Consider the following 26,554-nt stretch of genomic DNA (forward strand, 5'->3'; position numbering starts at 1 on the left):
CACCAAAAGTAACATAGAAGAAAGCAGTTTAAATCATGGGAGGAAAGATCAGACTTACTATTGGGACAGTTTTAATGACACATGTATAATGACAAATCTTATCCTAGTCTTGATGTTAAACTAACAGGGCTCATATCTATTACTAACACATATGAAAAGAGGCAACACAAAAGATAAAATTATCCATGTCACAATAGCGAATCCTTTACAAGAAGGCTTACAATTTGGACTTGGCCCTGAATGCGGAAGATGGCTTGATTAGCCGGTGTTCTGAGGTCGATCACTCTATTATTCAAACGTGTATCCTGATCGGCACCAGCTTTCCCAGCCTGCAACAATTTTGGACACATCAGCTCTTATGAACAGATAAACCACCAGATAAGCATCAGAAGAACACATTTGTACCAGTTCCGACTAATCTCCAAGTCGTAAAAACAGTATAGTACCTTAACATCTGCTTCACTTCGGGCAGCATTCTCCACGATAAGTGGTAACTGTGGCAAGGCATTGTTGACACAGTACGCTTTTCTCACTTGAATTTCGACCTGCAATAATAACATGAGTTAATACTCACAATCAAAATCAAACGAATTGGGAGAAGAAAGGAATCAAAGGAAACAGATTTAACCTGCTGCGTGGATCCCGTCACAGGGTCCTTGGGGAGAACGACGACACCGATAACATCGACAAAGGATTCACTACTAAGCTGCTTGAGGAATTTAATCATGTTGACGCTCACTTTGGTCTCCTCCGATTGTGTAGCCACGCATTGGACCTTGAATCCACTTTGCCTCAAGATCAGAAAACCCAATTTGCTAGATTTATGGCGATACGTTTCCAATCGGCCTCTGATCAGAACCTCTGATCCAACCATCTCTTCCACCAAATCCCTCACATCGGTCCACTTCTTTCCCATCCCCTCAACAGCCTCTATCCATTTACCGGCTTTAGAATCCGCCGTCGACTTTAACTCGGTAAGAGTCACGTCGCCGTAGTTCTCGGAAAACGATTCATCGTCCAGAGATAGAGAAGCAGTCTTACGGGCGGCTTCTTCTTGTTCCATTTTGCGGCGCAACTTTTCCAGCTTCGCGGCTTCCTTCTTTGCCGCTTTCTTACTAATCTTCTCTCCAGATTCCTCCGGCACGGTGGTTGATGACGACATAAGCTCCGGCTCCGACGACATTACGGCTCCTTCGAAGTTTTCGATGACTCAAACCTACAGGTTACAGGAACAGATACAGGCGATGAAACCCTATATCAGTGAGGTTATCGAAACTAGAAAACTCAGCAAAGCCCCTTAATATTTGAAATATTATTCATTTACACCCCACTATTTGAGATAGAGATTTAAACACCTTTTCTCCTACATTTATGTTAAAGACACGCTAGTTTGAACTTTGAACACTTTCAACATTACTAGAAAATGGTATATTATATGTAGTATATATGTATCTAAAAAAAAAAACAATCTATATTATATGGAGACGCTTATGAGTTATGACTTTATCAAGTATCAAAACTAGAAAGCTAACATCATCATACATTTGCTACAATAAATCATGCTACGTAGAAAAGTTTAAGACCATGCATATATGATATACATAATACAGCTTTGTTATAATTCACACAATCTAATTCTTATAGTTTTTGTTTTTTGTGAACAAGATCAAATTCTTATAGTTTTGATAGGGAACATATGAACATGCTCACACATAGATCATTTCCTCACAATATCCTTTGATGTTCACATCTTGAATAACTCTATGCGGTTACTTTAAACAAATCAAACCTCAAACTGTGAGTCACAAATTTGCAATGTTTTCTTCCTTCCGGTTTCTCTGATCAAATACATGGTCGCTATTAAGTATTCAGTGAAACCCATACCGTGTTATGGGGTGGTGTTTATCCAGTTTAAAAACATTCGAAACCAATGAATTTATCAGATATCAGAAGAATCATATGCTTGTTGTATCTATAGGACAATTATGGTAGAAAATAAAAGTGGAAGCTAGGATTTAACAAAATTAGATTTCTAATTAATCTGTGATAATTTTAAGATACTAGTAAAGACGAACTACAAATCAAAACTTTATATAATCAGGCGAATAAAGTAATGTTACAGAAGACAAGCGTGAACAAGAAAAGACTGTTGCTCGTAGCTTTAAAGCTACTACGCGCCGCCTGATACGAAGACCAATCATCCGCTGCGAAATGACACGCTGAGTGGGACACGTGTCCACATGTTACAGCGCGTGTGAAACATTTTCTCTGCGAGAGCGTGTGGCTCGGAAGCTGTCCCAATAAATAAGAAACGAATTTGCCAGCAAAAGGACGGGCCAAAATTGAATAAAAAAATACCCAAAAAAATCAAAAAAAAAAAAAAAGGAAGAAGAAGAAGAGGAAAATCGGAGTGTGGGAAAAGTAAATGGGAAGCGACGACTGACTCTTCTCCCTCCTCCTTCACCACCACCTCTTCTTTAGGTTTCTGTCTTCTTAGCTCTGAAATTTGATCGGAACTAAGCTTTTGTGTTGCGCTTTGATTACTTTGTGGGTTTTTGATTTCTCGATCAGCCCTTCGATCTCTTACTTATCCAGTACTCGAAGTTTATTTCATGTCTTCTCGCTCATATCCACTGGTTTTTTTGGGGCCTATGAAGCTCTAAGGTAAACCATGGGTTCTTCTTCTAGCTTATTCCATCTTTGAATCATCGGATCTGTGTCTACTTTTTGAGTTCGTGGAAAATGAAGCTTCTTTCTGGATTTATTAGTTGCTAGGACCTCAAATTTTTCTTAACATGTGTTATCTTTGATATCTAATTTGGAATTCAACGGTGAAGATGCTACTTTTACCTTGTTTGAGTACTTGCTCTCCTCCTCAGCTGAGTATCAGGGATCTGATCTTAGCTAAATTCTCGAACTTTTTCCATTCTTTTAGTTACATGGATGTTTCTATTTTAGGGCGTAGATAATCCTTAGTTTCGATACAATTTGAGGACAAGATAGATAGGCTTTCATTTGCTTCTATCTTCTTGCTTTGCTCTCAGAGGCAACATTTAAAAATACATTTTGATGATAGTGATTGCTCGATCTGTGCCCCGTACCTGGATGCACGGACAAGCAAAATTATTTATTTATTTTAATCCGAAACAGAAATCTGAATTGTGTTCCTCGTATCTTTTTCTTTGTCCCCTTTATTTACTATGGTATCTCTTTGCTTTAGGTACATGTTGAAGAAGATCTACATGTGATCTGCAATTCATCATACATAACACGTAACCCAAGAATTTAGAAAGGATGCTTGAGGGACCAAAGTTCGATGTGCTCGCTGTCGGCAATCACAACAACGACAACAATTACTATGCCTTTACCAAAGACTTTTATCAAAAGCTCGGTGAAGAAGGTACAAACATGTCCATGGACAGTATGCAGACAAGTAATGCCGGAGGTTCTGTGTCCATGTCTGTTGATAATAGTAGCGTTGGTTCTAGTGATGCTCTTATTGGCCATCCCGGTTTGAAGCCTATGCGCTATGTTCCCTCTCTCTCTGTTGGGCAAAGCGTGTTTCGCCCAGGAAGAGTTACACATGCACTTAACGATGATGCCTTAGCACAAGCATTGATGGATAGTAGCTATCCAACCCAGGGACTGGCGAACTACGAAGAGTGGACGATAGATTTGAGGAAACTTCACATGGGTCCAGCTTTTGCGCAAGGGGCGTTTGGTAAGTTGTACAAGGGGACTTACAATGGAGAAGATGTAGCGATTAAGCTCCTCGAGAGGCCAGAGAGCAGTCCGGAAAAGGCACAAGCCCTGGAACAGCAGTTTCAGCAGGAGGTTTCTATGCTTGCGTATTTGAAGCACCCCAACATCGTTAGGTTTATCGGCGCGTGTATCAAACCAATGGTGTGGTGCATCGTGACTGAGTATGCAAAAGGAGGCTCGGTCAGACAGTTTTTGACTAAGAGACAAAACCGAGCCGTGCCTTTGAAGTTGGCTGTTAAGCAGGCTTTGGATGTTGCCAGAGGTATGGCTTACGTCCACGAGCGCAACTTTATACACCGGGATCTAAAGTCAGATAACCTCCTCATATCAGCTGATCGGTCCATCAAGATTGCTGATTTTGGCGTTGCAAGAATTGAAGTTCAAACAGAAGGGATGACACCAGAGACTGGGACTTACAGATGGATGGCCCCGTAAGTTGATATTGTTTCTTCTATAATATGAATCATTTTTCTCTCCTTGTCCTTGTCCTTTATAACCTTAAGTCTCTGCTGCAAGTTATATATAGACTAAGTTCCTGTCTTTTAACTGATGCAGAGAGATGATCCAGCACAGACCCTACACCCAAAAAGTAGACGTGTATAGTTTTGGAATCGTGCTGTGGGAGTTGATAACAGGTCTTTTACCGTTCCAGAACATGACGGCGGTTCAAGCTGCGTTTGCAGTGGTTAACCGAGGAGTTCGTCCAACAGTCCCAGCGGACTGTCTCCCTGTGCTTGGCGAGATCATGACACGTTGCTGGGATGCGGACCCTGAAGTTCGTCCTTGTTTTGCAGAGATTGTCAATCTTCTCGAGGCGGCTGAAACTGAGATAATGACGACTGTGAGGAAGGCGCGTTTCAGATGCTGCATGACGCAACCAATGACAATCGACTAATCTGTCGTGAAGAAAGAGAGAGGAGAAGAAGAAGAGAAAAGAGGAGTAAACAAAAGGGGAAAGAAGCAAAGAAAAGGCTAAAAAGAGAAAAGAGAGAAAGAGAGGAAGGTAAGAAGGGCTTTAGATATATGTAAGTTTGTGTGTGTATCTATATAATATCCGATTGTATCTCTTTTCCCAAGATAGGAGAAGTAACCCAACCATTTTAGACTACTGATTTTCTAGGTTTTTTGTATTAAGAAAGAAAAAACAAAATAGATGTGCGTGAGACACTGTGACTGTCTGAAGTGTTTGGTTTAGTTTTTCCTTGAATTGATTTCTTCCTGTTCCTGTGGTAGAGATGCATGTATGTCTTTTATCTTCCTATTCTCCTTTCTATGTTCATCATCTTCATTACATCCTGTATCAAGGATTGGTACTCTTTCGATGCGTGACAAGAGAAATCAATCAAATCATGATTAATGAATCGATTACTTTTATAATTAGTGATCTTGGCAAAAAAAATATGTAACTTAGAAGAAGAAAAATACAATTACATATCATCAAAACTTTGGATAGTGATAAACCATCTTAGAGATCAATATAGAGCGTAAAAGAAAATAAGATAAAAAGAAAAGAAAAAACTTAGAAAGGATGAACGTTGTCTAGATAATCCTCTTCACCACTGCTCATAGAATCATCATCATCACCATCATCTTCATTGTCATCGTCTTCATCCTCACCTCCAAACACTCCCAACAAGCCACCACCGTCAAGGAGCATATCTCCTTCTTCATCATCCAAATCGCTCGCACTATCTTCATTGTCATCACTAATGTCATCATCTCCACTGTCGCTATCGTCTCCACCTAGTCCCAGAATCCGGTCCAGGTCATCTTCCTCATCTTCATCGTCTTCATCTTCATCCTCTGTCTCATCATCATCATCTGGATCGGAGTCATCATCTGTTGGTCTCCGTCTGCCAATCTCGTACATTCTGGCCGAGGAAAACATCTCTTCTTGATCTTCCATTGTGATCAGCCCAAGAAAAGAATCCGTTGGTTCGGTGGCGAAGTCGAGAAGACATCGGTCCACAGGTATAGTTGCAATGTCTGAATAGTTGATCGCATCGAGAGTGCGGAAAGCAGCAAACAACGGATGCTTCACACGGCGTGTGTGAACAGCAGACATCACGTCCTCAATGTTTCTCCTCAGCATTGCGTATATAACATCTCCCCTGGAATTGAACGTAATAGCTGTCTGGTCCAGTGATGGTACACTTCGAAGAAGCCTAAAATTTCTCAGATCCCAGACCTCTGAGTTTATGATGACCTGTAATAATAACCAACAAGATACAGATAAGCCAAGACACAGTGGGTCAAATTTTAGCATTACTATATCTAGCTTGAGAGTTAATGTAGCAGGTTGGAGCAGTTGTGAGTTGGGTTCCATTACCTCGTTTCCAGAAGGGTGATAACCACCGCCGCCATAATCACTAAATTGATCAAACCGATTGATATTGTCTGCTTTACGTATGTCCCAGAGAACACCATTCCACAATATCAAATTATCACAAGGGCTGAAGTGCACAAGAGAATAGGGATTACTCCGAGAAGAAGTGACCGTGTCAGTGAGTTTTAAAACAGGACTGCAGGTCTGTACGTCATATACAAGAACATCTTTTGATGATGCTTCACAAGAGAGCGCTGCAAATTGTAGCCCAGAGTTGCTGAATTTTGCAGCCTTGCATCCATCAAAGGAGTGTCTAGGCCCACCAGTTATATAAGACGCGTCCCACAACTGCACATCACTAGAGCTCGAAGAAAGCAACAACTGAGTACCACCAGAGACATATGGCTGAACAAGTGTAACCGGAGCCTGGTGAGCTGAGACACTCTCAAGCAAGCTACCGCTGTTAGCTTCATATATCTTGATTTCTCCAGCATGACTACCGACTGCTAAATGATTAGTACCTCCAAGAAGTGAAATGCATGTGAAGAGTGCAGTCTCATCCCGGCAAGATCTCCAAGATTTAAATCTGCTGAAAACAAATTGACGGTCCCTGCGATTCCCATGGACTCCACCATAGAAACTTTGGAGCTCCCGGGTACCAAGACGGCCAGTGATGTTTAGTGGAGCTTCAAGTAACCGTTTAGGTTCAGGACAGACATGCGGATGTAGGAGAGACACAGGAGGAAGAGTTGTGATTGGAGCCCGGCACTGCCTGTGTTGGTGTTTCAAATACTGAACCACAAGGGAGTCTAGCGATAATCGTTCCGGATTTGAAGGCTGCGAATCACTTGGAAGCCTTAGCTGAGAAGCAGGTGTCATCTGGCCCAGTCTGGAGCTTCCAGGTTGGTTGACATCTACAGCTGAAACTGGAGTTTGGAAACCTGAACCATCCGCAATGGTTGAATTCCTACGCAAGGAAGCCGTGGTTGGACAAGCTGGAGTTCGAGGTCCTAATTCGCCCAAATTGATTCTTTTCACCGAAACTGACAACTCTGGGTCTCTAAGCTCAGTCAATTTCCGTTTTCTCGGTAAGGAAATCGGGGTCTTAAATTGAGCATCAGCATCAACGTCGTTCTTCAGAACTAATTCTGCAGCAGCTTCTGAAGTATCTGCACAAGCAGGATCTGAATTCGAACTGCTATTTATTCTCTGCGTTTGAGGGTCATGGGAGAAAGATTGCTTTCGCGACTGCAAATTCAAGCTGGGTGAAAATGTCAAATGCTTCTTCTTTGCTGATGGAGCTGCATTACCTCTCGAACTAGGATCTTCGTTGTGTGCACTGACTTTGGGTTTGCTGGGAAAAAAACCACCGTTAGCACGGCCAGAGGGCCATTGTTGCTGTGCTACTGGCGAGGACGTCTCCTGTGCTGAGGAAGCCAAATGTTTCTTCTTGGCAGATAGAACTGCCATAGATCTAGAATTGGGATCTTCACCATGTGCACAAACTTTGGGTTTGCTGGTGAAAAATCCACTGTTAGCACGGCCAGAAGGCCATTGTTCCTGAGCTACTGGCGTAGACATCTCCTGTGTATAGGAATATGCAATTGAAGAAGGGGGAGCCAACGAAGGTAGAGGAGTTAACTGAGCCTCTTTTAACAGTGCTGAAGCAGTTTCACCAAGACCTGATGCCTGGAGGTGCTCATGGATAAGCAGCAAAAGCTCCTTAGAATCGTATGTTATAGGTGTTGCTGCTGCAATAGCAGCTCTTTCAATGCGCCGCAATGTTGGAGTAGCAGCATCACTGGCTGTTAGTGTAATCGCATGCCCTGAATTTGTCACTATCTGCAAGCAGATATAAAAACACAATTAAATTTGTCAGCAAAACTTCGACAAAGGAACAAGGAATTAAATAAACACTACTGACTTTTGAAGCACACAAAAAGATCCCCGTAGAGACACATTCAACAAGCAAAACCGATCAATTCAGATGATTACCCCTATTAGCTCAAGCGCCACCTGAGCAAGTTCAGCCTGCCATCTCCCCTGATCTGTTCCACTTGACTGACCACCTGAATCTCGAATAAGTTCTGATAAACTCTTACCAACCTAGAAACCATGCTTGGAAAATTAGTATCTATCGCCTACCAAGCCTGTTCAACTTCATCAGATGTTACTGAGAAATAAAAGATATATGAAGATAACAGCGGAAAGGAAATTGCTATTCTACCTCAAGTTTAGTCAGTATGTGTGCAATTGTATCATCTCTAGCCAGGCCAAGAAGTACTCTGCAAGCGAGCGCTCGTAGGCAATCTGGGCTGGCAGGAGGATTCACATATATTCTGGGCTGAAGAAGTTTTAAGAGAATTTTTATACCGTCGTTCCCACGAACAGCTTCACGTGCTTGACGATAGAACTGCTCCAACTTAGCAGCAAGACCAGCAGAACCAGTTCCTGCTCCTAAGAAAATTCTTCGATCCCCAACCAAACCTGAAGACGCTGGTGCAACAGGAGTTTGTGGAGCATTACCAGTGGACTGAGTACTAGCAGCAACATCGGTAGAGGGACGGGCAGTAGCTTGGCCAGGAACAGGTTGATGACTTTGTGCAGGAGGCGGCTTGTTGCTTAATGATGGTGGTGGGCACACCAGATTGATTAGGACATTTAGTGCAGGCTGTATGATCTTCAATAGCAAAGAAAACATCAAGATGTAAGTATCCATGAATAACAGAATAAAAAGACCAAACCCATATGAATTATTGGATAGAAGCGGTCTGCTGACCTCAGGGTCCACTATGCTGTTGGAGATATTTGCTGCATCCAGAATAACAGCAATGCCAGCACGATTGTTGCTGAGTGTGGCATTCACAATTGCTTTGCGGCCATCAGGTATTGATGTAACGATGTGAAGAACACCAAAAGCATACTGAAGTAGATCATGCAGATAACGGTCTACTGGTGGAGTCTGCGCATGTGACCATAATGTAAATACATGGTAAACAAAACAAGAGCACTTGTGGAGAGTAAAATGCTACATTACCTGACATAGTTCAAGCATGGTAACATGTCCAGAGGAGGCCAAAAAATTATTGATAGCAGGCCACTGGGTTCTCACGAACGTCGGACCCAACTTCCTATCCTTCTGTAACTGAAGGAAGACAGCATCTACAGCTTCATTGCTGATGTCAAGGGGCTTATAGGCTGCCCTTATATTGGGAACGTTCCGCACACCACATCGGCTACTTCTGCTAGGACGGATGGAATCCACAAGCAAAAGAAGATGAGCTCTAAAATATTGGCGCAGAGCAAAACAGGTGTGAAAAGCCATCTGTTTCTCTGAAGACGTCATGACTTCAGGAGCTGATCGGTCAGAATTAGCACCAGTTCTAACTGAGGCTGCATCTTTAAGAATTGCAAGGAGTTTCTGCAAACTATCATGAGCATCAAATGCATCCAAAATGGCTCTGAAGACAAAAGCAGCAGCAAAGAATAAGGCTGAATTTTTTCTGGCTTGATCCTGGGAACACTCTAGAAGTTCGATAGCTAATTTAACCACTTGATGTATGAGATCCGATGGAAGTGCACATACACGTTCCATTATACCCTGAGATAAATTTTGAAGGTAAGACGAGCTGATTAACGAGATCAAAGAGAAGAGAGGCGGACAAAAATTGCATTACAAGCCGGAAAATTTTGCTGTTAGTATTACCTGAAGAGAACCTATGGTGTATAAGCAAGATGAGAGACCATAAAAGGTCTCATTAACCCTTGGAACAGCAAGTAATTTTTGTATGCCACCCCGGTCAACAAACATCGCAGCAAATTTCCGGTGAGCAGCTAGAGCACATATCAACTTCATGACATCAGGTAACAAAGGAGACAGTGTAGAACTATCATTAAATAGGGATGTACGTTCCAGCAGCATAATGCATACGTCAACACCTTTTTCATGGAGTACAGGTCCGAGAACCTCGACATATTCTCCAAGTATCTCAAGGCACTGGATGCAATATTTTTCTTGTAACTGAGCCAACAAGTCGATACTTGGTAGTGAAACTTCTCCAATATCCTCAATTGCAGGCGTTTCCACACAATTCAAATCCGTTGTCTGATCAGTTGTCGTTGCATTAGCGGCATCTATAACTGTACTAGCTGCTCGAGTAGCAGCAGACACAGCAGCTTCTTCACTGCCAGAAGAGTTAAATTCCTGGATAATATAAAAGAAATGAAATCAATATAAACATCAGGTCACCTGTACCAAGGTTCATTAAGGAAATCAAATCAGTAATAGCTAAATCAAAATAAATACATGCCTCTAGTGCAGCAGTTTTGACAAGCTCTGCTGCAGCATCCCCAGCCGCTTTAGCTGCGTCAGGAGGAGCATGGGCAGCTCTAGCTTCAGTTTCAGCAGCTCCAACTGCTCTCTTTACTAGATCAATTATGTTTTTGGTTCCAATTACGCAACCTTGAAAGCACTCATCATTCTCATCTCTTTCTGTTTCCATAATACCAGACTTCATTTTCCCCAGACATATGGTCACATCTTCTGCACTTCGGACATCTGAAATTTTTGATGGATCCCTATCTCTGACAACCAGACGATCTGATCTAGGAGACGCCAAGAGAGCTTCTGTATCAGTTGCACCTTCGTTAACTCTTCCTCTCCCCCTGGATTTTGATCGGTTTAGTCTGTGTCTTGAGGGGTCATCTCTTCCATTATTGTCATCTCCAGGTTTGATTTTAGAATCAACAACACCTGAAACATTAAATCTTTCTCTGCCTTCGAATTCCAATTCGTCTTCAGACCGTACATCAGATTGTCCCATCTCTCTCCCGGAGTCCATCTCAAGAACATGTTCACCTTCAACTGTATTCACAACCTTCCGCACCCTACTTCGACCTTCTTCTTTTGTCTTTACGGACACATGCTTGGCCTCACTAGTGTGAATGGCATCTCTACGACTTGTGCTGGCCTCTCCAATAACTCGTACTCGAAGATAATGCATAAGCTTAGCAGATAGTCCTGATGACAAGACGTCTTCAACTAATTGCCCACGACTTTCAATCAGACAAAACGCAAATATTTTTATCTCAGCTGTGGGCGCCAAAAAAAATAATACAAAAATGGAAAAGAGAAAACAAGTTGAGAATGTTTTATCAGTACCTCACCAGAGAAAGAGCGAGTAGTCCAGTAGAATAAGTCTTTAACATTTCAGGATCTGAGGCTTCTTTCCTGCCAGAGTCTTCACCAGGAAACTTGACTGCCTCTTCCAAGACCCAATTTTTAAAGTTGTCCGTAACAGCATCATCGAAAACATGAGGGTACTGAAAAACAGAATTGCGTTATGAACCAAGCAACGAGCTAATAGTAAGGGAAATGAGCAAGAAGGTCGTAAATTCATACCATCCAAGTAAGCGAACAGTTCATTAGCAACCTTGCGGAGGCTGCCTTTACCGCGGTTGAGTAAGTATTCTCAGATAGAAAAGTTGAGGAAATCAATTCAAAGAACTCATCATTTTCCTGTAAAAATCAAGCAACAAAATAAGAAGAAAGAACCCACCCAAGAAAATACAATGAACAATCTATTAAAAAAAGGCTTACTCGGATTAGATTACACAGCTTGCCACTGTTATGACCACCGCGACCATTTGAGTAGTACCCATTCTCCTCTAAGAACCTGTGAATAAAGGTAGGCGTCAAGCTAAATGCAACTACGAACGAACAAATCAAGAAGAGAGAGTGAGAGTGAGGAAGAAAGGGACATACAGAGACTCCTGAGATTCGAGGAGATGGCTAAGAGCGTGTAAGATAGTAGGATTAGGGTTATTAGCACCGGTGGTGATTTTTTCCATGAGCTTCTGCGCTTTGTCTATAAGCTCGTCATCCACGCTCAGCTCTTCTCCTTCCTGTTGTCCTTCTTCACCAGGGTTAGCTCCGTCTGTTGAATTTTCCATCTCCGCCGTTGCCTCAGTCGCCTCCGCCGCAACAGCCGATTGTTCAACCTCAACCGTCGGATTACGGACATCGGAATCATGCCCTTGCTCGTCCATAATTTCCTTCTTTCCAATGAATAACCCAGATACGGCGATCAATTTAGGCGTTGTGATCACGGACAAGTAGTTCACGGAACAGAACCAAAAAAAAAAAAGATTATGAGAAAACGAAGCTTTAGTTGTGGAGTATGAAACGCAGCAGGGGGGAGGTGGTAGATGGAGACGACAAAGCAGAACCGACTGTGATACTAAAATAACCCGACCCGGTTTTATCACCAAACAAACCCTAACCCATTTTCACGAAATGGGCCTTATTTAGGCCCATATTGTACTGTTTTTATTTACGATGCCATTTATGACCCGGTTAAAATATGGGGCTCCACCCGTGGCTTGACAAGTAATTCTCCCTTGCTGTTAGTCTCCGGTGACTGAACGTTTCCGGGAATGGACGGAGAAGGAGCTTCAGGCGAGTCTTCGTCGGGAAATCAGCTAGAGAATTGGACCGAGTAGGTGTCGCATTTGATCTTACTTTGATTCCGGGCAATCAAATCGATTAAGGATTTGTTTGATTTCTTTTCAGAGAGCAGGATCGGCTGAAGAAGAAACTGATTGCGTACGATGACTTCCCATGGAAGTTATCTTCATCATTGGAACTGCCTCAGGGATCGGAGATGCTAAATTACGTTGGAGGTGTGGACATGAGCTTTTCCAAGGAAGATCCCTCCATCGCCTGTGCTTGTCTCGTCGTTCTCGAGCTACCTTCTCTTCGCGTAGTCCACCATGACTTCTCTCTCCTCCGCCTCCATGTTCCCTATGTCCCTGGATTTCTCGCCTTTCGTGAGGTTTCCGTCTTCTTCTTCGTGTCATCAAGCGATGCTCTGCTATCTTCCAATGCTTCATTAAGTATCTCAGTTCCCAAAATTGGAAATTTTTTTTTTTCATGTTACAGGCTGCGGTTCTCTTGCAGATTCTGCAAAAAATGAGGGATGATCACCATCCTTTCTACCCTCAGGTTTTGACTTTGTCTATAAATTGCTGAACATTGCAATTGGCTTACTCTTAAAGCATGCTATTGCGTTGTCTTTAGATTTTGCTTTTTTTCTCAAAGTCGCTTGCTTTGCTCTTTGGTGAAATACAAAGGTACTGATGGTGGATGGAAATGGAATACTTCATCCACGAGGTGACACAGACTTTCTTCGTTTACCTTAGTTTTTTTGTTGCATCTCAAGCTCTGTAATTTATGGGGTCGAATCTAAAATTTGTGTTCTAGGATTTGGCCTGGCGTGTCACTTAGGTGTTCTTGCTGACATTCCTACCATTGGGGTCGGGAAAAACGTACGATATTCTTAGAATCTCTCTTTAAAACGGTTTGATTTGCGCCAATCAGTTTTTGTTTTGCCTAAATTTGCATTTGATCATTAATGTTGAATGCATGGTTTGTAATTTCAGCTGCATCATGTGGATGGTCTGAACCAATCTGAGGTTAGACAGTCGCTACAGCTCAAAGAAAACCAGGATAAGCAAGTTATCACTTTGGTAGGGAACTCTGGATTTACGTGGGGAGTAGTAAGTGACTTTTCTTGAACATTTGTCAATATGCTGTCGTGTCTCGTTGGTAATACCTCTTTCTACTAGTATCAGACTTTCCAACGAAACTTTTCCCTAGTTGTGGTTTGAATAATCTTATTTGAGAAAGTGAATTGTGAATTTATGGTCGAAGTTCCGCAAATTCTTTCCAACAGGCATTTAGGCCAATTCTGAGTTCTCTGAGGCCCATATACGTTTCGGTTGGCCATCGCACATCGCTTGACTCTGCGGTTAAGATTGTCAAGATGACCTGCAAGTACCGTGTTCCGGAACCTATTAGACAGGTAACGTATATGCTGCATTGTGATATATGCCAAAAACCCGAAAGGTATCCTTTAGATTACTGTTGAAAGTGAAAAGCATACCATCTACTATGTGTAGGCAGATATAAGATCAAGAGCATATCTCCAAAAGCATCAACTTTGTCTTTTAAAAGAACTGGGACCACGCGATAAGGGTAACTTTTGATGTTTCCTTCACTATTATAAATCTTGTATTGTTTTGAAGCACTGTACGGTAGTTCACATGTCCATTTGCTTTTTTTTTTTTGTGTGTCTCGCAGACTGAACACTAGTCAGTAAAACAACCAAAGAATGCTGGGAAAACTATTCCATATTAAACAGGATTCTGCAATGTCTTTACCCAATATTATTCACTGGTGGACAGTTTCACGGCCCTGGAGACCGGGCAGTAAGTTTCTCCTTTGTTTATCTCATTGACTCTAACCGAGAACGGAGGAGTTTTGTTGTATATTGGTTGTATAGCGTCTTGGTATTTTGGTTGTTTCTCTTAAAAGAGTTTGGGGTTCTCCACGTCAAATCCGCTGGTTATTTGGTTCGGTATTTCTCTTGGTTCATCATCTGTAACTTGTATCTCATTCAGTAATAACTAATAAAGCAGACTCATTTCTAATGTTTTATGGTGGACAGATTCATAGCATTGAAGTCTCGTGTACTGCTCTTTTGCAGCAAACATGCTTAACTAGTAAGGTTGTAATATTGAAGATGAATGAAAATTCCTGTTTGTCTTTAACGGCTCATTTGCATAATGACAGACGAGATTTGGGTCATTATGAGCTTCCTTTAGTACAAACAAGAAAAGCAAAGTATAAACGGTGAACACCAAACAGCTCCCGAGAAACAAGAGATCAAACAGGTAAGAAATACATAAATCTGAGTGTATCTTTATAGTTTCACCAATAAACACCAAAGTTTTGCCACAAAAAAAAAAAGAAATAATCAAACCCATCGAAATTTCTTCAGTATTCACAGAACAATATACAGACACATCGAGATGAGTAGCAACACTGCCATTGATCGTGTTAAAGGCATCCTGGCACTTGCTTCACAATCTGAAGAATCTGACTTGATCATTATCTTGAATTTGCAACTCCCAACAGAAGGATCCCTGGCACTGATCACAGATAGACCCGGGAACTTGCACGCACTGTCAAGCTGATCACTTACCTGGTAATAGCTATTGAACGCATACGAAACATTCTGTGCTAGGTTCAGGTTACCACAAGAGGAGCCATACCCAAGACTGGTGCAATCAGCATGGTCACAAGCATAGCTCACGCTCGGTCCTAGTTGAGGATCCTGAAGATTAGCTGATGGAGCAAGAATACACCATTTCTTTGCCATATGCTGCACATCCTTAGCCGGGATCAGCCCATTACCGTTTCCAAGACTGAGCTGATACTTAGGCTGTCCATCAATGTAAAAAATCCCCCAATGTCTCTCAAAGTTTCCTGGCTGAATGCTTTTAGCATCTTCATCGATAAGACTGAACAAGTAAGCATCCATTGGGCCAGGTCTCATAGGTGTTCCTTTACCAGCTTTTTGACGGTTCATAAACCCTTGATTGTACCGCCTCGCGTACTGCATGTTTGCGTTTTTATCTCCATCCGTTGGCCACCCAACTTCCCCAACAATAATAGACAAGTTCCCAAATCCATTCTTCTGCAACGACCACGCGAGTGTATCGTAGTTTGCATCAAGAACATTGTCGTAGATTCTTCCATTGTCGTTTATAGGAGTACCTGTTCCATCAAAGAAAGCAAACTCCACTGGGAAATTCGGGTCCTCGTAGAGACTGATGAAAGGGTAGATGTTGATAGTGAATGGAGCTTGGTTATCACTCAGAAACTTAACGATCTCGATCATGAGATCCCTGATATCAGGCCTGAAATCTCCATCCGAAGGCAGATTAGACGCACTTTGATACACATCCGCGTTAAGCGGCACTGTGACTTTCACCTGAGTAGCTAGACCGGCTTTGATGAGTGCAGATTGTATATTCTGAAGAGCAGGAAGAGTTATGCTCTCAAATGTTTTGTTGAATGCCTTTAGGAAAGGCTCATTCCCAACTGCCACATACCTAATTTAAAACACACATGAAACACATTTTGTAACTTTTTGAATCTCTTTGCTTAGGATCAAAAATTACCTTTGAAAGTTTCAGTTTTTTTGCTCATCAACTGTAATCAAAATCTTAAGATTGAAACTTTCAAGTTCTATTAGAATCTAAATCATCCCTTTTAACTTCAACTCGAGCTCTTGACAGAAACTAACAGAGAGAATATGCTGCTTATATGAGATACAAGCACGAACCTGATATCGACGCCATTGGAGGAGACATGAGCAGACACATTCTGAGAAACCCATCTCTCTGCGGCTGCAACGCTTCCAGCTAAAGGAGCAAGTAAGTCGTTAGGGATTCCGACCATAACCTGAATCCCCGACCGACTTAAAGCTCTGAGAATCTTCGTGTCGGCCTCGAAAAGTTTAACCTTTTGGATTCCGTTTTCACGGAGAAGCCTCACCACCGTCGCCGGAGGTAGCGGATGACTCGCCTGTGAGCCCCAGTTCACACCAATCCCTTCGACTTCGAAAGACAAGCTTCCGTACAACAAAATGATTACAAAAGAGACAGTAAAAACACTTTTGGACAACATCGGAATCGAAAGATAAATCGTAAACACCCTATACCCAAAAACTCAACAACAACAACAACAACAACAACAACAACAACAAAAATCTGAACTTTTTGGATAAAAACGAGCTCAGATGTTAAGACTCAGTGAAGTTGGAAACTTCGGTTTGAAGAAGAACAGAGCTGGGTTTTGGCTATTTCAATCAGCTAAGAACATCTATATATTACTTTTTTAATTCACTAGGGTGTGTTTGGAGAAGAAGAAGGAAGAGGTTTCGAGAATTAATAAGAATGAAAATAGGTGAAATACGCGAGACTTGAGAATGTTTACTTGTTTTCTTTTCTTTGTAGAAATCGAACATAAACGAAAATGGCTTTTTATTGTCTGTCCCAAAGCCTGAAAGGTGATGTGTATGCTTTGATTGGTACCCCAGTCTTAAATTAGCAGAATATTATGAAAAATTAAAACAAGAATAAAGAAACTAAAAGAGAAACTTTTAATGTTTAAGTTTCCACTAGGTGTTGGTCTACTTCGTAGCTGTTGCTAATCACAATACCACTCAATGGTATAAAGTTATTATTGTATACGGCTAATATGATCACTTTAATTGATCAAAATTTTGATAATTTTAGTATAAAATCGTTATCTTAAGTAATTTGTAAACCTAATCAATGAATTTTGTCAGTGTTAGATAATTATTAACCACTGCTAAATAAGATTTTGCTTGAAGTGAGGCAGGGCATGTGGGTGAGGTCAAGCAGAGGTGTAAGGCGAAAAAAGAAAAAAGAATCTTTAAAAGATTGAGGAGCAGTGTTCTGTGATGCTCTTGGAATTAAATTTAAATGAAATATGAAATTAATTTAAAAATATTATTATTATTATTATTATTATTATGTTTGTAGTGAAAAGAATAGTGAAACAGAGAATGAAAGAGGTCGGCACTCGACAGGTACACGGTTGGTGAAGAAACATTTATTCTCCTCTCACTCAAGCGGCTCTCGTTTTCCCTCCTTATCGTATTATTCAGCCCATTTTTGGCCCATTTATAATACTCAAGAGCTAAATTGCAAACGTTTTCTTAGACCATGTCCATCAGGATTTAAGATGAAGTTTTTGGCACAGGTTTTTATGTAAAAATGAATTAAAGAAAAGAAAAAAAAGTATAATTTCTATGAACCGATTCTTCCCGACGAGGTTGATGATACCGTCTCTTCGCCACGTGTTAGTGTTATATTGGCCATAATTTTTTTTTTACGCTCTTTTCCTGTGATATTTCCTCCTCGACATTTCTTTGCTTCTTGGTTTTGGTCGACGATTTTCTCCTCTTAAGCCGACGATTTCTTTACCAAATCGGAGAGTTTGAAGATAAAATCGAAAGCTTCAGGTTTTTATCCTACCCCTTTTTTCATGTGACCCCAAATTTCTCGCACGAACCCTAGAAATTCCCCCAAAAATGTATATGTGTCCATGTTCATAAACTATCTCCATATGTTTCCGAAATCAATCATCTCTATCTTTGATTTCGTTGTAGTACGTCTTGAGAATGTTATACTCTTCGATCGTTAGAAAGATGCAAATCTTGATATTTACGTCGTTTGTGAGACATGGTGGCACTGAATTCTTATCATTATTGCTGTCATCTAAACCATTGTGGCTGTTCAATCTCATAATGATGTTAAGAGTTTTGGTTATAGCTTGTGCTGAATTATCGAATTTCAATTGAGATTAAGTTGATATATATACTACCTCTGATTGAAAAATCAGTTATACAGAATTTTGCAGAACAAAATGATAAGTCCCGCATTTCCGTCATTGTGATATCTGTATCAGCTCCTTTGGAGTCGTTCATGGGTTTAGTCAAAATTGATTCTTAATGCAACTTGAGTTATTTCAGTGACATAAAACCTGTCTTGTGCCCTTGTGAAAATTTGCAGCTCCTTTTTATAAGTGGTTTCTTATGTTTTTGTCTTTAGTCGGTTATATACTCTGTATGCATGTCGATTACATATAACACAGATTCACATGAGTAATTGTTGGATGCTTATAAAAATCTCATGGATTATTGCAGGCTCATCTATGCCGGAAAATAGCTAGCTGATGACAAAACGACAAAGGACTACAACATAGAGGGAGGCTCTGTTTTTCATCTGGTTCTTGCTCTTAGGGGTGGTTTTAGTCTTCTCTGAGATGTAATTCTCTCTTTTATCTAAGTTTATTTGCTCCAAGAGTTTCCTTTCTATGGCTGGTTGAGTTCATGAGAAAAAAGTGAATGCAATTTGGATATATGGTGGTGCTTTAAATACTATTGCTGGTTTTTCAGTTGGGTTTGAATCATTTTACCAATAATAGGTAACAGGACTATGCACTGACCTCTTGATGATGTTGTTGTTGAGTGTTGAAAACATTACGAGAGACATTACTTTTGCTAAAATCTTATTTAAGTCAGAGTCTTTGAATATGTTCATGGTTCTTGTTCTGGATTCAATGATTACTTATCAGGCTCGTTTTGTTAGACTTTGTGTGACTGTATGTATACCTTTAGTGATATTATGTGAATGGCTCAGACTTTGTGTGACTGTATGTATACCGATGATGTCTTGTTCGTGAACTTCTTCTCACATAATGACAAACTCTTGGCTTCTTTTTCTTTCTGAAATATTAAACTTGGTATGTGCTACACATCCATCTTTTAAGTCCCAGCAAAAAATTTTATTTTAAAGAACTCTTAAATGGAGTTCACTAATGGAGGATCAAAATAATAACAGGTTCATTACTGTTCATAATTGCAAAAAAAAATATATATATAAAATTCTAGTGAACCCCATAGAGGGGTTCACTAATGTACATGTTGTTACTTCTTTACAGAAAGGGAATGGAAAAGATTACAAATTAAACTTTCTCTATGTTTAGAATTTCCACATGGGAAAATGAAATAAAACCCTAGAACAATATTCAAAGAAATCTTACTAATTGTTGGTTGATTTTGAACTGAATCTTGACATAGCATTATCGCTTGAACACACACACCAATTTATTAACTCGAACCAAAATCAACTAAATCTGAATTTTTAACCAACGCCGGATAAATAGTATATTGGAATTGTATGTTAGGAATTCAACATCAGAAACTAACATGAAATCTTGGACATGCATACGCCCCCAATCCAAGCCCATGAAACTTTTTAATTACAAGGTGCACAAGTTTCTTTTTTTTTCATATTGAAGCACTGAACAGCATATTTAAAATGACTTAGACATCCAATTTGTGAAATTTACCATTATGACAACTTAAAATGGCAATGATATCTTGTTTTGAAATCAACTATACAATGTCTTTACTCATGATATTGTTCAATAGTGGACATATATATTCACCGCGCGACATTGCAATGGCTTTCTTCATTCTCAACAACGATATCAGTCATCAGACATTGATTTCTCTGTTCAAGTAATGCTTTCAGTTCTTACACGTGTGAGCTAGCAAACCTTACCAACTTGCATGCAATGCAAAGATAGAAGAAAGGAACTATATACAAATAGATTAACTCAATAAATTAATCAAACGACAACTCATGTCTAAAGATAAAAACAGAGTCAAAAACAGAATCAAAGAAATAAAAGAGGACTAGTTTCTTTCTTTCCTTTTTCGACTCACTTGCTGGATTTGAACCAAACTTGGAACATAACTGAAAATCTTTGGGCACCATGAAACCTGTGTAGTTTCTACATGAAAAGGGAATTCTGTGTGATAATTATCAATAACATATACCATCCGCTTGCTAATTCGATCACGTCTTTCAACACAGCACACAACCACTTTCTTCTCTTCGTCGATCACAAAACTTGTGGGAATATAATACAAATTTCTCATGTGATGAACAGGTATATCAAATGTAAAGGATTTGCTCCACACAGCTTCAGTACCAATATTGTTAGTCACCCACAAGTCCATCTTTGATGAGATCCGATGTAACACTAAAAGTTGTTCTTCTCGAGCAACTGATAGAGCCATCAGACCCATCTGACCACGATACTGATGAATCATTGGAAGACTCACACGTCCTATAAATCTCTCTCTTGTAAAATCAAAACTTGCTAAGAATCTAGAGCTGTCCGTTTCATCAAAAGCAAGCCAGTAAGTATTTCCCTTCAAAGACACAGCCGTTTTTGTACTTATGAAGCAGTTGAAAGCCACGACATCAACAAGCACCCTCCATGAATCAGAGCTAAAGTCATAAATCTCATACCCAACACAGTTTTTTCTTTGTTGGTAATACCTCAAAATTTTGAAGCTAAGGCAAAATTTGTTGTTTTCGTAACCTAGAGAATACTTAGACCATCCCTTGAAATCAATTTTGGGTTGGATCCATCTGGTTTCCCCCAAACACGGATTCCAAACAACGAGTTCACATGGGGTGATGGTGCATAACAACAAACCGCCGCAGTGAAAAACTTCTCTTACTTTTTCTGAATCAGATAAATGAGTAATATTCTTTAATCCAAGTGGAACCTTAAACTCTATAGAAGATAGATCAGCGACGTTGAGACTGTTGCTTACTGAGAAAGTTATTAATTCCGTCAACATCACTAATAGAATCAGGGACTGCTTTGGAGCTTTACCAGAGTTCTTTTCGGTGAATCTTCTGTCTTTGAATAAAGCCTTCCATCGTTTACAAATAGATCGAAATCGTTTCAGAATATGTGGCTGGAACCCTAGAGAGTATTTCTTCTACCAACTCGGACGGAAGATCAGACATTATCACTGTAATCTTGCAAAACAACTTTGGGTGTAGAAATTAGGGTTTTGGTTTTTTTTTTCACGTTTGCCTTCAACCATTCTTATCTTATTATACAAGAAACGATTTATCCTTATGTGGATTTTTTTTTGTTAATTTTGTTCTTCTTTTTGTAATCTACGTTGTAAAAGGAAAGAAGCATATGTGAGAAATTAATAATGGTATATTATCACCAAAAAAAAAAAATTGAGGCCAAGGGCACAGATCAGGGCGCATATATGAGCCGGTATTATGATCACCATATTTGTATCCAAGTTAGCTATGTTCTTGTTGTTGCTGCTAGAGCCTTCTAGGAATCTAGGGTTTGCACCAGTAGCTAAAATTCGTAGGGGTTGCTTGCCTCTCAATTAAAAACCTGGCCATATGTAAACGCTTCAGAAACACTATACGGAAATCTTATTAACTCACCTTCAAAGTTATTATTATTATTACTCTACGTTGTGTTCTAACCTTTGATTCCAGTCTGAAACTCAAAGACCATATACTGTAGTCCTTTCTTGATTAACCCATTGAGTTATCAGAGCTCCTTTTTTGTTCCCAAATTTGTTTCTTTGAAATACAAAGCTTTTCTAAAGACAAAGGAAAATAAAATTAGTAGTAATACACGTTTCATATGATTTTTCATGTTGTCTGAAGTGGGTTCGAATGAGGTAAACAATTGGTGAGAATCTAATCTAGTGTATGAAGAACCGGTTCGATTTTTGGGGAGCGATACTTAACATGCATTCAAGAAACCTCGGAACGATATGATGACATAAAATTTATTTCTGATGTTTTTGCTTTCAATTATTTTATAATATTTTTGTTTTGTTTCAATTCGATTCATTTAACCAAGCCGAAAAGAAAACAAATGAAGTCAAACCAAAATCATTTTATCCACTCGATGATTACAAAACTTATAGTCTAAGAAGAAAGTAGAAGACCTGTCGTTTTTCCCGAGAGACAACAAAGGCCACTTGACCAAAAACAAAACTAAGGGTGAGAAGAGAAAGTGACCGGTTGGTTCGATTTGATTTATTTGTGTTTTGGATTAAAACTTAGAAAAAACATCATTAAAAATGAAATAGACCAGGAGTACAAGAGAGAATAAAGAGAAGAGAGCATCTAATGGTGTGGCCAGTTTTGGTTGATAGACTAGTTACTTTTGTGTGATTCACGATCGTCCACCGACCGAATAACGCATCCAGCGATCCTGATTCTCTTTTCTTGATAAGCTTTTAATTCTCTTATTATTATAAACAAACCAAAAGACGGTCTTTTTGGATAGATGTCAATCCTTCTATAAGAGTTTGAAAATACGTAATTTATATTTTTAAAACAAAAATGGTTAGTTCTATGTGCTAAATATTTGAATGAAATATAAAGATGATTAAGAACTATATTTACATAACGAATTTCAAAGTTAGATATGGTTTTGCGAAATCATTTACATACCGATTTGTTTATTGTGTTTGTTTGGATTTGACACTACGAGTTTATGTGTGATGATAATGGGCATTTTCATTTAATGATAAAAACAGGACGAAGATGTCCGTTGAACCGAACAATAATCAGAATGTAAACTCAATGAATGATTTACTGAAACAAAAAAAAATTACAATAGTTAAGAAGTTTGTAAATATGAAAATGAAAACAGTAGGGGTAAGATATTTGCTGTTGATTCTTTCATATCGTCCCGAGATCTTTGCATAACGCGTTCTCTTCTACCGGAGCTCGATCCTTTGTAATCCCGTGAAATTCGCTCTTTTGATTGACTCTTGGGTCTCTTAGTGGGCCGAACTTCGACGATCTAAAGATTATAACTTTTCTAGACTGAACTTGGAATGAAGCCCAATATGAGCCTTTATGCAGTTTTTGGTCATATCAACAAAACATCATGGATCAGCATCTATCATAATGGTTAACAGAATCTTTAATGAGCCCAACAGAATCTTGTTGTTGAAATATCGAATCTTTTTTTTATAATCTATTCATATCTGCGGTAAAAAGTAAATAATTTAATTTTGAAAGGTTAACAGAGAATTTTTAAGATTTTTAAAGAGCCCAACACAACACTCGTGAATGCGGAGACTTATTAGGCTCAACCGAATTATCAGTGTAAGTGGACAAGTTATCTTTAAACCCAATCTAATAAAATCAAACAAACCATATCCTCCAATTTTCCCCTCTCTCTCTGAAGCCAGAAATCTTCAATCGCCAGATTCGTCGTCTCGGTGAGTATTTTTTCTTCTTTCAACTTTTTTCTGCTTTTGATGATGGCTTGATTTCTATTTCGAGGGAAAATTTTCCTGTCTTTTTTTTTTTTTCTGTTTTGAGGAAATCGAGTTTTAATAACTCTGTGATCGGGTATAGGGTTGACGGAGAAGAAGAGAAGATATGGCGGTTACTATGAAACATATGTCGTTAATCGTCTCTTTGTTTGGCGTCCTCTCGTTTGTTCTTGGAGTGATCGCGGAGAATAAGAAGGTAAAAAAAGTCAACTTCCTGTTTGTTCGTCTTCTCCTTTTGATTGTCAAATAAACTTCCTGAGAAAACTTTATATTTCGTGTACATAGTCACTTGATTTCCTGTTTTTTTATGGGATGATTTCGCTTGCTTCTTTTGCCTTATCCTTTGTTCATGTTACTGAATTGGGGAAGTTAGATTGGTTCTTGAATTTGTTTTGAGTTGTATGTATCAAACAGTAAGCCCCAGCACTATTGTTGTTACAGCTTTATAATTATAGATCCTGTTGATTTGGTGTTCATACCGAATGGAAGATGTTAGATTTGTTTTAATAACAGGGAAATCGCTCCGAAATTCTTAGAGCAGCATTTAACAGTGATTATATGCACTTTGTCTCAGCTTCATAACAATATATCTAATGATGGAGAAAGCAATTGTTTGATATTTATTTTGATGGTCTACTGAAACCATAACGAAATCTTGCGCCTTGAACAGTAGCTGCTTTTTCATATGACTATTTTACACTCAGAGTTTCTTCTTCGTAATTGTGATCTGATTGTGAGCTTTGTTTATCTTCTTTGGTTTATTTATCATTAGCCTGCGTCTGGGACTCCAATAAACGGAAAGGGAGTGATTATCTGCAAATATCCATCTGATCCAACTGTTGCCTTGGGATACCTTTCTGCTGCTTTTCTCCTTGCCTGCACTGTAGCAGGATACAAATCCTTGTTCATCTCTTACAAGGGAAAGTCTGTTCCTAACTCTGTCTTGTTTAAAAGCACCAGCTTCTCTGTGTTCTTCAACATTGCCTTGTAAGCATACTCTCTCCTTTTCAGTCTCATTTTTTTATTTCAGCAATACACATTTGAAAAACCCCAGTCTTTCGTGGTGTAGAATTTTGGTTCTATGAAAAGAGTTTTTTTTTTTTGTGGCTTATGGTTTTGTTTTGTAGGATAACATCTGGATTGGCATTGTCTCTATTGCTATGGCCAACCATTACAGAGCAGCTTCACTTGACCCGTAATGTCCATCGGAACTTAGAGACCAGTTGCCCCACGGCTAAGACCGGTCTGCTTGGTGGAGGTGCCTTTGTGTCATTGGACTCATGCCTTTTCTGGTTGGTCGCTCTGATGCTCGCTGATAACGCCCGTGAAGACCATTTCGATGAAGTTGAAAACAGAAACATCGATGGGAACTCTTCCTCCAGGGATGTTAATCTCAAGATTGATGCTTGAGATATTGATTTGCTTATTGCTATTGGGTTTAACCAGGGTTTTTAATATTTTCTGCTTGTTTGATTAGGAAAATAAGAAATCGTTTCTTCTGTTTTTCTTATATATATATTTTTTTTTTTTTAGTTTGATTTTAAAGATGCTATGAACCTTCTCTGAGCAGCATTGATCCACTTGTCATTCTTAAGTTGTATATATCTACTCAGATTCTTGATTAAATATTATTTTGGATTTGGGTTTTATCTGTTACTGTTTCACTATTTTTAAGGGGAAATGTCTCCGCTGAAATAAGTATTTTACGAAAAATCCTCCAAATCACACCAGTTAACATTTTACTAATATTAATTTAATTATATAAGAATAGCTTAAATTTTATATTTTTTTAGTAAAATATTGGTTTTAAATTGTATAGATTTTGGAAAAAAAAAATTGTATAGATTAAAAATCAAATTTTATAATTCTGATATCAAAATTTTGTAAACCCATCCTCTCACTTCACACTGATCTTATCAAATTAAACAACTTCAATAATTTGATCAAGATCTCTTAGGATTTTTTTTTACTCGGTGTGTTAACATTTTACTAATATTAATTTAATTATATAAGAATAGCTTAAATTTTATATTTTTTAGTAAAATATTGGTTTTAAATCATATATATTATAAGCAAAGTAAAAATTTCGTTTAAAACTCTCTCATTTAATCTCAGGGTGGTTAATTACTTTTTACCCCTCCTTAAATTATTTTGAATTAATTTTTATAAAAATATATATTAAAAAACGAAAATAATGGTTTAAATTAAGTTAACAAATCATTATCATACCGAATATTAAAAAAAAACCAAAAACAATGGTTTAAGGTTTAAAAAACAAATATCTGGTGGCTAATTACCCTTTACCCCTCCTTAAATTAGTTTAAATTAATTTTTATAAAAAATATATTAAAAAAAAGGAAATAATGGTTTAAATTAAGTTAACAAACCATTATCATACCGTATATTAAAAAAAATAAACCAAAAACAATGGTTACGAAAATAATGGTTTAAATTAAGTTAACAAACCATTATCATACCGTATATTAAAAAAAAAACAAAAACAATGGTTTAGGGTTTAAAAAACAAATACCTGGTGGCTAATTACCCTTTACCCCTCTTTAAATTAGTTTAAATTAATTTTTATAAAAATATATATTAAAAAAACGAAAATAATGGTTTAAATTAAGTTAACAAACCATTATCATACCGTATATTAAAAAAAATAAACCAAAAACAATGGTTTAGGGTTTAAAAAACAAATACATTTCTTTTAAAGAGACTGCAGAGTAAAGTATCTGTGATTCTTCTGAATACTAAACTTTCCTGAAGGGAAACAACGATTGTATCAGGATTTCTTCTGGTATTGTTCTCTTTTAAATAAAGCCATACAAGTGTTGCAAGTTGCAGCCGAAGTTATTAATTTTCAGACAATTTTTCTTTCGATTCG

At 38.8% G+C, this 26,554-nt stretch overlaps 7 protein-coding genes and 1 long non-coding RNA gene across 14 annotated transcripts in view; 4 read left to right on the plus strand and 4 right to left on the minus strand.

The window, feature by feature from the left end:
• The window catches only part of LOC18030192 (aspartate--tRNA ligase 2, cytoplasmic), a 2,825-nt gene extending 1,589 nt beyond the window's left edge, over positions 1 to 1,236 (minus strand). Inside the window, 3 exon segments of the mRNA XM_006412555.2 lie at positions 129 to 329; positions 447 to 545; positions 629 to 1,236. Of these exon segments, the coding sequence (XP_006412618.2) occupies positions 129 to 329; positions 447 to 545; positions 629 to 1,183 (855 nt within the window). The 5' untranslated portion in view covers positions 1,184 to 1,236.
• A 1,133-nt stretch (positions 1,237 to 2,369) lies between these two features.
• Positions 2,370 to 4,979, plus strand: LOC18030194 (serine/threonine-protein kinase STY13). 2 transcript variants are annotated; one of them, XM_024149275.1, is made up of 3 exons: positions 2,370 to 2,481; positions 3,221 to 4,193; positions 4,318 to 4,979. In XM_024149275.1, the coding sequence occupies exons 2-3, from the start codon at positions 3,295 to 3,297 to the stop codon at positions 4,655 to 4,657; spliced, it is 1,239 nt and encodes a 412-aa protein (XP_024005043.1). In that variant the 5' UTR covers positions 2,370 to 2,481; positions 3,221 to 3,294; the 3' UTR covers positions 4,658 to 4,979. The 2 variants fall into 2 exon arrangements, with proteins under 2 accessions (XP_024005043.1, XP_006412620.2); XM_006412557.2 differs by having other exon boundaries at positions 2,375 to 2,664.
• Positions 4,980 to 5,131: 152 nt separating this feature from the next.
• On the minus strand, positions 5,132 to 12,282 carry LOC18030195 (DDB1- and CUL4-associated factor homolog 1). 3 transcript variants are annotated; one of them, XM_024148595.1, is made up of 13 exons: positions 11,853 to 12,282; positions 11,688 to 11,763; positions 11,490 to 11,606; positions 11,250 to 11,410; positions 10,399 to 11,143; positions 10,028 to 10,292; positions 9,795 to 9,922; positions 9,126 to 9,689; positions 8,868 to 9,050; positions 8,316 to 8,768; positions 8,084 to 8,194; positions 6,092 to 7,930; positions 5,132 to 5,968 (listed from the first exon to the last, which is right to left on the minus strand). In XM_024148595.1, the coding sequence occupies exons 1-13, from the start codon at positions 12,134 to 12,136 to the stop codon at positions 5,282 to 5,284; spliced, it is 5,613 nt and encodes a 1,870-aa protein (XP_024004363.1). In that variant the 5' UTR covers positions 12,137 to 12,282; the 3' UTR covers positions 5,132 to 5,281. The 3 variants fall into 3 exon arrangements, with proteins under 3 accessions (XP_024004363.1, XP_024004362.1, XP_024004364.1); XM_024148594.1 differs by having other exon boundaries at positions 9,795 to 10,292; XM_024148596.1 differs by lacking the exons at positions 11,490 to 11,606; positions 11,688 to 11,763; positions 11,853 to 12,282 and having other exon boundaries at positions 9,795 to 10,292; positions 11,255 to 11,351.
• Positions 12,283 to 12,452: 170 nt separating this feature from the next.
• On the plus strand, positions 12,453 to 14,578 carry LOC18030196 (endonuclease V). 4 transcript variants are annotated; one of them, XR_002896809.1, is made up of 9 exons: positions 12,453 to 12,585; positions 12,660 to 12,921; positions 13,029 to 13,091; positions 13,220 to 13,259; positions 13,350 to 13,414; positions 13,529 to 13,645; positions 13,822 to 13,950; positions 14,052 to 14,123; positions 14,229 to 14,578. XR_002896809.1 is itself a non-coding variant. In XM_006412561.2 (9 exons), exons 1-9 carry the CDS (start codon positions 12,524 to 12,526, stop codon positions 14,231 to 14,233), a joined length of 819 nt encoding a protein of 272 aa, XP_006412624.1. In that variant the 5' UTR covers positions 12,453 to 12,523; the 3' UTR covers positions 14,234 to 14,578. The 4 variants fall into 4 exon arrangements, 2 of the variants coding, with proteins under 2 accessions (XP_006412624.1, XP_024005082.1); XM_006412561.2 differs by having other exon boundaries at positions 14,048 to 14,123; XR_002896810.1 differs by having other exon boundaries at positions 13,529 to 13,950.
• A 175-nt stretch (positions 14,579 to 14,753) lies between these two features.
• On the minus strand, positions 14,754 to 16,941 carry LOC18030197 (glucan endo-1,3-beta-glucosidase 5). Its single transcript, XM_006412562.2, has 2 exons — positions 16,279 to 16,941; positions 14,754 to 16,045 (listed from the first exon to the last, which is right to left on the minus strand). The coding sequence occupies exons 1-2, from the start codon at positions 16,620 to 16,622 to the stop codon at positions 14,932 to 14,934; spliced, it is 1,458 nt and encodes a 485-aa protein (XP_006412625.1). The 5' UTR covers positions 16,623 to 16,941; the 3' UTR covers positions 14,754 to 14,931.
• An 875-nt stretch (positions 16,942 to 17,816) lies between these two features.
• Positions 17,817 to 19,060, plus strand: LOC112082284. The gene is made up of 2 exons (XR_002896940.1): positions 17,817 to 17,985; positions 18,670 to 19,060. It is a non-coding gene; the product is annotated as an uncharacterized LOC112082284 (long non-coding RNA).
• Positions 19,061 to 20,886: 1,826 nt separating this feature from the next.
• On the minus strand, positions 20,887 to 21,358 carry LOC18030199 (putative F-box only protein 9; the record flags this gene model as incomplete). Its single annotated transcript, XM_006412565.2, is given in 2 exon segments — positions 20,887 to 21,300; positions 21,302 to 21,358. Coding segments are annotated over 2 exon segments (471 nt in total), but the record flags the coding sequence as incomplete, so codon positions are not given.
• Positions 21,359 to 23,460: 2,102 nt separating this feature from the next.
• Positions 23,461 to 25,314, plus strand: LOC18030201. Its single transcript, XM_006412566.2, has 4 exons — positions 23,461 to 23,610; positions 23,750 to 23,863; positions 24,440 to 24,654; positions 24,795 to 25,314. The coding sequence occupies exons 2-4, from the start codon at positions 23,774 to 23,776 to the stop codon at positions 25,075 to 25,077; spliced, it is 588 nt and encodes a 195-aa protein (XP_006412629.1). The 5' UTR covers positions 23,461 to 23,610; positions 23,750 to 23,773; the 3' UTR covers positions 25,078 to 25,314.
• The last annotated feature ends 1,240 nt before the right edge of the window (positions 25,315 to 26,554 follow it).

Source organism: Eutrema salsugineum, unplaced genomic scaffold, assembly GCF_000478725.1.
Source record: "Eutrema salsugineum unplaced genomic scaffold, Eutsalg1_0 scaffold_1, whole genome shotgun sequence".
NCBI lineage: Eukaryota > Viridiplantae > Streptophyta > Magnoliopsida > Brassicales > Brassicaceae > Eutrema > Eutrema salsugineum.